Below are 9,119 nucleotides of genomic sequence, written 5' to 3'. Positions count from 1 at the left end.
GCAGTGCAGAAGTTAAAAACACAGCAGGAATGCTGATGAAACCACTGAATTCCCCTCACACACAACCATCACATAAGGTCACACACACACACACACACACACACACACACAAACATGAGTGACTGACGTGGCCACGTATAAACTACAAATTCAATCATGCAGCTATAATGAAAATGTCAGGGGGGCAGCTCTCTCTCTCTCTCTCTCTCTCTCTCTCCCTCACACACACACACACACACACACACACACACACACACACACACACACACACACACTCACTACCTCCTTGCCGCCCTCCTCCACCAGGAAGAGCAGGTTGGTGCCGTCGGCCACGGTGAAGCTGAAGCGGTCCTTGAGTGAGTTGGAGCCGTCGTGGTTGTAGCTGATGCGGTTCTGGTAGATGTCGTCCATGGTGAAGCTGCTGGTCTGCCGGTAGTGCTGCCCGTTGCCGGTGCGCTCGATGGTGCCGTGGCGTGGCGCCTGGACCACGGTGAAGACCACAGACTCCGCCTGCAGACGGGTGGAGACGGGTGAGACAAAGGCCGAGGTGTCGACGCCTCGGGAGAGCTCCGCCCACCGACTCCTCCCTCCCTGAAACTACCTCTGTGTCTGCATCGGTGGCTTTCAGCTCAAACTCAGTGATGGTCTTCCTCACTCCCTCCTGGACCCTCATGCCAGGAACCTGCAGCAGAGGCAGCGAGTCGTCCACCGGCTTGATGGTGATGTAGAACGTCTGGGCGACCTGACGACAGAAAACACAGGTCAGTGGCTCAAGTAATACAGATGCAGAGTGGGGACAAAGAAGTGTTAGACTCACTGAGATGCTATCATAAGAAGTAGATGTAAGCAGATTATCACTTAATGTGTCTGCCGACCAAATATGCTTCACACCACTAGGGGGCACCCTAAAGAAGCCTGTATTATAGTTATTTTTCCTTCAGATCCTCAGTGGATCAGGTGGTAATGTGCTTTTTTACAGGAACTCAAGAACAATTTCTATGGTGATTTGTGATGTTTTGCAACATTTTATTGTTTTTGACTGTTTATATTAGCGCTAACTTTGCTTTGCAAACTGCTGCCTGTCTTTGATTTTCAGTGTGGCCTCTCTGGTTGAGCCAAAGATTAAATTAGGAAAAAGAAAAAACAAAACACAATCTAAACAGTTCAGCAAAGAAAAGCAACAACACTGATCACGTACAGCAGTATTTGGCTACAAGCTAATGCTACATGTGTCAGGCCATGAAAGGTGAGTTTTCCTTGGGCAAAGTGTTTTGTTAAAGGATGAAAAGTCATTGATTTGAAATGTAATTTGGGCAACATCTCACATCTACTCCTCTGTGAACAACCACGGGCCATCAATTCAACCCTCGCTGGATTCTTTGTCCGATCGCTCGGCGTGACAGTAAAGAACAAAACATCAGCATAACGATGTCAATCTGCAGCGTCTTTTACTTTTTGTGGTGTGTTCTGCATGTTCTATATGTTCACAGTTGGTCACCTGTGAGTACTGCTTCACTGTGAAAAATTTGCGCTTTGCATCTCATGTTTGTCATCTATTTCAGGAGCACCTTTCAATGCATTCAGGCCGACACGGAGGAGGGAAGATTACGGCAAAGACATGAGTCTGTCTGTGTACGTGCAGCTGCTTGTGTTTCACGTTAAGACCTGAACATATATCCCTCCACATGGATTATGTGTAAAAATACGTATATATCAAAAAAGAAAAGCCACAATAAGACCCATTTAAGCTGCTGTGTGCACAGTTTCGAGGGCTCCCTACTAAGGATATTATTTTTTATGATTATGTTGTGTGTTTAAGCAACACAAATAAGCGAAACATATAAAACTGAGTACACGAAACGCGATTCCCCCCCACCCCCAGTGGCCACTCGAGGTACTGAAAAAAAAGTTCTCCAGAATGGTTCTGATTGGCCAAATTAGTCATGTGAGTTGCAGAGGCATGAGGGGAAGTGACACTACTGCGCATGCTCTGTGGGGCCATTAATGCAGAAGTCAAAAACTTTTTCGCCGTATGCGCTGGCTCTAAATACAACATAAAAAAAACCTGTGAAAAGTGCCGCTGCAACGCTGAGAAACGCGAGAAAAAACTCTAATCATAACTTGATAACATCTATGGAACTTTGGTCCTGACACTTTAACGAGAGCGCTCAACAGTTTCCTCGCTGAAGAGGCCCCCGGCGGCACAAAGGCTGGAAGAGGCAGCACCTCTCCACCAACACTCGGCACTACAGCGGACACAAAAGCCTGGGCTCGCCGCAGCCAGCCGGCCGTGAAGGCCAAATGACCTTTTTCACATGTTTATTCTAATCCTTTCGGTCCTCATTAGTTGGGATTAGCAAGGCAGATTTATGCATGAGTCCAACTGAGAGGGGAGGGGTTAGGAGGGCTGAGGCTCGTCGAGAGCCACTCTCACACTCTAGAAAGCCGAGATTCACCACATTTTTATTCGCATATCTAAACCCCTTGGAATCCTCTTGGCATTAAAGAGCCACTTGCAGGCCTGGCCATCCGCAAAGGCCGCTGACCCTTTTAATCATGTACAGGTGAAGAAAAACAAACAAACAAAAAAACCTTCCTGTTGAAATCAAAAACCTCGTAAGGAGGCGGTGAGAGGACTTTGCTCACTGCCGCAATTGAAGGCTTCAGCATGAGCTTCGAGAGCGGCACACGCAGCGACAGGAGAGTCGGTTCCTGCTCAAATGTGCAAATCATCGACATATATATCAACACAAAGGTCGAAGGGGACTGAATAAGTACTGCTGAAGTGCAATAACTGATGTTGCTGTGGTGTTTGCAGCAGAGGGACCTCTGACAAAACCACCTTCACACACCTTCACACCTTCTTTTCCCCCACTGAGCCTCACTTGGCCCCTTTGTCATTTCGTCATTTCTATGAGCCTGCAGCAGAACCCTGCTGGTGCCGCTCACCTCGTTGGTGCCGTCCGACACGGTGAAGGAGAACTGGTCGGCGTGCTTCTCCTCTTCGCTGCTGTGAACGTACTGGATGCCGCGGGACGCCAGGTCGGCCTGCGTGAAAGTGCTGATTCTGGCGCCTGCAGGTGGAGAGAGAGAGAGAGAGAGAGAGAGAGAGAGAGAGAGAAGAGAGAGGGAGAGAAGAGAGAGCGAGGGGGGAGAGAGAGAGAGAGAGAGAGCGACAGACAGCGTTAGTCGCCCGTCGTTTTTGCATCCTTCCGTATTTTTGGCTTTCGCCGCTTCTAATGAGCAAATAAACTAAACTCGCACCAAAAATAAACGAGCGAGGCTGCGGCTCCTCTCCCTTCCCCGTCTCCCACGCACTCTAAACTCGGCAGGAAATGGATTTGGCTTTATTGCCAATGGCTGAATAAATTGGTGCTTAGTGAGACAATAAAGGACTTCATCAAAAAATGTAAAAAAAAAAAACTAAATGTATATATCCTGAAGATAAAACTATCAATTAGGTACTGGTGAAGCGCAAAACAACAGAGCTCCATCTATTATGGTGCCATGCATGTGTTGCATGATTTCTGAGTCGGTCAAAGCTTCACTGCAAGCTGGTGGCTGATGGTATTTGGGGCAGCTCGTGTGCAAAACCAAACATATTTTTGGCTTCAAAGCACATTTTTAAAATTAATCGATGAAGTCAATAAATCCCGTTGCGTCGCGGCGTTTAGTGCAGCCCTTATTTCCACTGGGAATTATTATATGTTTGCAGTCAAACCAGTCTTGAGATGATATATTATTTCAGCGTTCTGCCCCGGTGCTGTGAATCCCGATTCTCCTCATTTATTTACCTCCGTTTAATTAAAAAACACTTGGCGATAAATCATTTCTACAGAGGAGTGTAAAGAATGTGGTCGTGTTCACGTGGAGACAACGTGTGAGTTGATTCCTGATGTGCGGCGGCAGCAGAGAAGTGGAGTCACTCGTCGGCACAGTTTGGAACCAGAGTCATTGTCGTGATCTACACTGAGAGCAGCTCCAACAGCCAGCAGCGGCTCTAATTAAAGCCTCTTGGCTTGGGTCGAGTCGGCCTCTGACTTATTTATGCTTCCTTCCCGGCAATTATTTGTCTCTTCTGGCAAAGCCGGACGACGCCTCTGGGGGGCATCAGCAGGGGAAGAGTTGCATTGATAATCGGCGCTGCAACATCAGCGCTCGGAAAACTTTGACGTCGGCGAACGTCAGTGCGACGCACAAACCACCCGTCTGGGGAAACTGGGAAAACTGGAAGCTGGGAAAAACTTAACGTTTTAAAGGCAGCAGCTGCTGCAGTGGCAGCAGATCTGTTCTGTCAGCTGCAACTCAGAAACGTAAAGGTGCATTTTGAGATTTTTGGCATTGAATTGAAATTGAGAGTCCAATTTTCTTTCTTTTTTTATCACAAATCTGAATGAAATCTTTTACATTGTTGCCTTTAATTTTCAGTGTCCACCAATTCAGAATCAATACTCAAAAAAATCCCTAAATATAATAAAATTGCTATATTGCTAATATTTATTTTTGCCAAAAAAATAGTTTACTGACTGAAAATTACTGACTACAGACGACATAATATCATGGACATATGCTTTTGCAATGTTACCTACACTGTATATTTTCATGCCAAAACACAAGACCGAGGTTAAACATCCAGCAGCCCAGAAACAGCAACATTCAACCAGCAGGGTGACGCTCATTTGGTCACATAATGCAGATGCAGGACCGAGTCTAGTTTGATCAGCATTTCGAAGACTTTGACCCTTGACCTCAGCATATCTCTCTGTCTCTCTCTCTCTCTCTGTCTCTCTCTCTGTCTCTGTCTCTCTCTCTCTCTCTCTCTCTTTGGGCGACCTAATGAGGCGCTAAGGTGAGCGTGCGCCGACAGGTTGGCTGGATGATCAGTGTAAATGTGCTGCTCGGCGGCTGCGAGGTGAAGCGATGCTGGCAGAGCGGCGGACGGTGTGAGCATCCGGCCTCATTAACATGCGGCGGGAGTGCGCGGCCATGTGAGGAGGGCGGTCAGCTGAGGCCCAATTGTTCAGTGGCGTGAAAGCAAATAATGAACTTCCTCTGCATGGAAGACGGATCCTGCACGTCGCATTTCTCCGACGGTGAACCGATGTTTGATTTCCCCGTGGAAATAAAAAGTACGACGGTTCCACACACGGAAATGCCACCATGTCGGCGGGAAGGATCTCAGTCACAGTCAACGAGTGTGTTTCGTGCACGCTGCTCAAATGTTGAGTGCCGGATGAGACACAAAGTGCAAAGTGTTTACACAAAGTTCTACACATCCGAGGGCCCTTGGTCTCCGCGTTAAACGTTCCTGAATAATGGAGGCTAAAGAAACGCTCAGCAGATTACCGGAAAAGATCCTAAGAGCTCCTCATCAGAAATTCATTTTATTCACTCTACGCAGCACAAAGGCACTTAGCCTTAATCTTGGTAAACAATAATGTTCTGGAAGACTGTCTCTTGGACTGATTCTTGTAAGTCATTGAAAAGAGCAAAGAAAAAAGAAAATATTTTTGTTTAACCGGGAATTTAAATACGTTTTAGGTTAAGATGAACTGATTCTTTAGTAATTGTTTATTCCACAGAATAATAATTAAACCTCTCACAGCTAACATTCATTAATTATTCTGGTGTGTGTGTGTGTGTGGAACACACAATAAGGCATCATTTTTGCAGGAGGTTATAAACAGAGGGCTAAATGTGCAGTTTGTCTGGAGAGATCCAATTCCGGTGAGACGAAGCTGCTTTACTGTGAAATTAAATGTTTTTCCATTTTCTATAATACAAGGACCTCTTTACCCCTTATTGTACACACACACACACACACACACACACACACACACACACACACACACACACACATAAATGCATATACATCTGTTCAGGATTTGCATTTCCTGAGTTCAGCAGTCTTGATTCACAATTGTGGTAATAACTGGTGGTTTGTAGTCGAATAAATCAAAGCATTTCAGCCGCAAGGTTCTCTTTGAGATGCACCCACACACTCACTCGTGAGAGTTCTTTTGTGGATGTGTCAAGTGGAAAAACTCTACTCGGCGAGATAATCAGCCTCTATTTTCTCCAAGGCGGGTCACTCAGAGCAGCCTTGTGCAGGCTGTGTTGTGGTACCTGGACTGGCGACGTGCTCTAGGTGACCCAGGCTGGGCTGCTTGGTCAGGCGGTAGATGAGCTCGCTGGGTTCGCTGTCCTGGTCGCTGGCCGACAGCTGCAGCGTGGTCAGCTTCTTCACCGTGTTCTCGTCCAACACCAGGCCCTTGTTGACCACCACGCTGGGAGGAAGGTGGTCCTCTGGGGGGTCGGAAGAAAACAACAAAGACGTGAGCATCACTGTGGTGGAGGACTGAAATAATGCGACTGAAAGAAGCAGACGAAGTGGAGGAATATTTTCTACAATCTTGGAGTGACAAGAGTTGTGTGACAGCATGCGGTTACCAGTGCGTCTATCTAAAGGATCAGAACCAGGGAGGATTTGGGAGGTGGAAGGGATTAAAAAAGACGGCCGGTGCAGTAATCAGAGGCCGGAGTGGTCGAAGGAGACGGGAACAGAGGGCTCCCGTCTCGTCACATCTGAAAGAGCAGGAGCCCTGGGAAAAAAAAAAAATGGTGTGCTGGAAAAGACACGCAGCCGTTCAGCCGTGAGGGACACGCAATCAATCCCTCAGCCGCCAGCAGCCGGCTGCTAATGAAGTCTGAAGTCTGAAGTCTGAGGCGGCCAGCGGAACAAACACGGGTCTCTCCGGACGGCTGCTTGGAACTTCAGCAGCACAGCAACAATTTTCGCATAATTTATTTGTTTTAACAACAGATTCCCATGAAGATATAAAGGCAAAGAGTGGGTAAATAACCGGGATTCCCGACGGAACCCGAACGGAGAAAGATGAAGAGAGAGGAAGAATGTGGAGAACGTGCGGCGGCGGTCGCGCCTCCCTTTACAAAGTTATTGAGAACTTTATCCAGGTTACCTGAGTCTCCGCTGAGTGGTCCAGACACAGCACTTCTTAATGCATATATGCATAAAACAAGAATGAACCGCTGCACGTGCAAGAAAGCTGAATGTTTTGAATAATTTAAAAATTGACAAATTTATATCATTAAGGGAAATATCTGGGCATGTTGTTGCAAAGCATAATGCACAGAATTATCTAGACTTACTTTTATAAATGGACCTTGTTAAAAGTCAAGCGAGCCACCCTAACACACTTTCAACACTTTTCATTGAGAGGGAAAACAAACTCTCTCGTTCATAGTGCAAACAAACAAAATGGACATTTCATCCAAACAGGTTGAACATGGTGCAAACACGGCGGGTTCAGCGGCGCCATCACCATTTAGATTCAGGAAGTGTCAGCAGGCGGGCGGGACAAGAGGGATAAATGTGCAGTAATTGCTTTTCTCGCTTGGCTGAATGAATGAAAGACCCCCCCGCTTCTTCCCCTGAAAAAAGCCAACACTGGAGCTGCTTTGTTTGCGAGCGGCGGGACGGAGGAAGAGGAGGAGGTGTGGAGGGAGCGTTACCCAGCACGCTGATGAAGAAGGACTGGTCGATCAGTTTGTTGCCCTCCGGGTCGACCAGGTTGAACTTGAGCGACAGGCTGCCCCCTTTCTCCCCCTTCTCATGGCTGTAGTGCAGCAGGCCTGGAGAGACAGCCACAGGGTCAAAGGTCGAGCGCTCAGACAGGACTGGCTAGCAGGCCACGGCGGCTCCCAGCACCTTTGTTGACGTCGTCCTGGGTGAAGCTCTGGACAGGACCCTTGGCAGAAACCTTCTCCACCCGCCCTTCGCTCCTGCTGAGCTGCAGTTTGCCGGCCGGAGGGTCTTTGGTCAGCGTGTAGCGGATCTTCAGGCTGTCCGAGTCCACGTCTGTGGCCTTCAGGTTCTGCTCGGTGATCTTGGACGAGGACCCTGCGGACACAGGGTAATGGAAACGCAGCTCGTGACGGAGGCGTTTCGCTTCACTGACTTGCGTAGAGTTGGTTCCACGGCGCTCGTGCAACTGTGCACCGCCACCATGTGGAAACCAGAAGGCCTGGAGCTGTTGCTACCTGCCGGGAGCTGCAGCCCCCTGTTGACCGTCATGCGGGGCCCTTCACTCTTCCGGACGTCCATGGTGAACTCCAGGCGGCCCGTCTGCCTGAAGACGCCGTCGGTGAGGGTGAAGTGCATTTCGTCGGCGCCGCCGCTGACCGTCTCGGGGGTGTAGACCAGCAGCTGGTCCAGGACATCCTGGTAGGTGAAGGTGGAGCCCTGTGTGAGCACCCGGCCGTTCTCCAGTGGCTGAGAGTAGAACTGGCGCCGGCGGACTTTGCCTGCGGAGACGAGAGATTAGTAAGCTGCTGAGGTGACGTGTGTGTGTGTGTGTGTGTGTGTGTGTGTGTGTGTGTGTGAGGTTGAGAACTTTTGAAGAGTAAAAGCAGCATCTTAAAGCAACACCTGGCTAGAGCACCGCACTGATCTCAGTCAATCGGACGACGCTTCTGCTTTTTCATCCAGCACATTAAAGATGTTTGAAGAAGCGAATGAATCTCTGTGCAAATGTGACTTAATTAAAGAGCTGCTTAGATCTGAGCCCAAGTTTAGACTGGCTTCAGTCCTGAGTCAATCCATTGAAGAGACACACACACACACACACACACACACACACACACACACACACACACACACACACAAAAGCCATTTGAAATTACAGCTGTATTCCAATATATAACTCCCTTATATGTGGACTGTGAAAATGTCAGTAAACCAATTAGATTGCTGGATCTGAGGAGCTATTTTTATGACATCATACTTTACGCCAATTCAACATTAGCAACATAAATCTTGATGACAAGTACACGACTCTCTATCACTTCATATCCGCTATTATTCTGAATATTCAGACGCCAACACTGACAGTATCCGCGGGTTTTTTCCATGTGTGTTGCATTCAGCCTAAAGAGTTTACTTCTTCTTCTTCTTCTTCTTCTTCTTCTTCTTCTACTACTGCTCACTCTATCCCCTACTTCCAACCACCACCGGGTCCCAAATCACTACATCCGTAAATAATTTTGGTGTATTTTTTGTTCCTTTTTCCTCGCTGGCCCGCAGCTCAACCTTTCACACT

The 9,119-nt window shown here is 47.9% G+C and overlaps 1 protein-coding gene across 3 annotated transcripts in view; it reads right to left on the bottom strand.

Annotated features, from left to right (window-relative positions):
* The window catches only part of fras1 (Fraser extracellular matrix complex subunit 1), a 164,523-nt gene that overhangs the window by 13,193 nt on the left and 142,211 nt on the right, over positions 1 to 9,119 (bottom strand). For all 3 annotated transcript variants that reach the window (XM_076046922.1, XM_076046921.1, XM_076046923.1), the window contains 7 exons: positions 8,062 to 8,325; positions 7,730 to 7,921; positions 7,534 to 7,653; positions 6,127 to 6,306; positions 2,950 to 3,074; positions 602 to 742; positions 283 to 510 (listed from right to left, as the gene is read on the bottom strand). In XM_076046922.1, the coding sequence (XP_075903037.1) occupies positions 283 to 510; positions 602 to 742; positions 2,950 to 3,074; positions 6,127 to 6,306; positions 7,534 to 7,653; positions 7,730 to 7,921; positions 8,062 to 8,325 (1,250 nt within the window). The remainder of the gene's footprint in view (positions 1 to 282; positions 511 to 601; positions 743 to 2,949; positions 3,075 to 6,126; positions 6,307 to 7,533; positions 7,654 to 7,729; positions 7,922 to 8,061; positions 8,326 to 9,119) is intronic.

This window comes from Nelusetta ayraudi, unplaced genomic scaffold (assembly GCF_046127955.1).
Source record: "Nelusetta ayraudi isolate G7.1 ecotype Tasmania unplaced genomic scaffold, CSIRO-AGI_Nayr_v1 ptg000092l, whole genome shotgun sequence".
NCBI classification, from domain to species: domain Eukaryota; kingdom Metazoa; phylum Chordata; class Actinopteri; order Tetraodontiformes; family Monacanthidae; genus Nelusetta; species Nelusetta ayraudi.
This window is presented reverse-complemented; position numbering and strand designations above follow the sequence as displayed.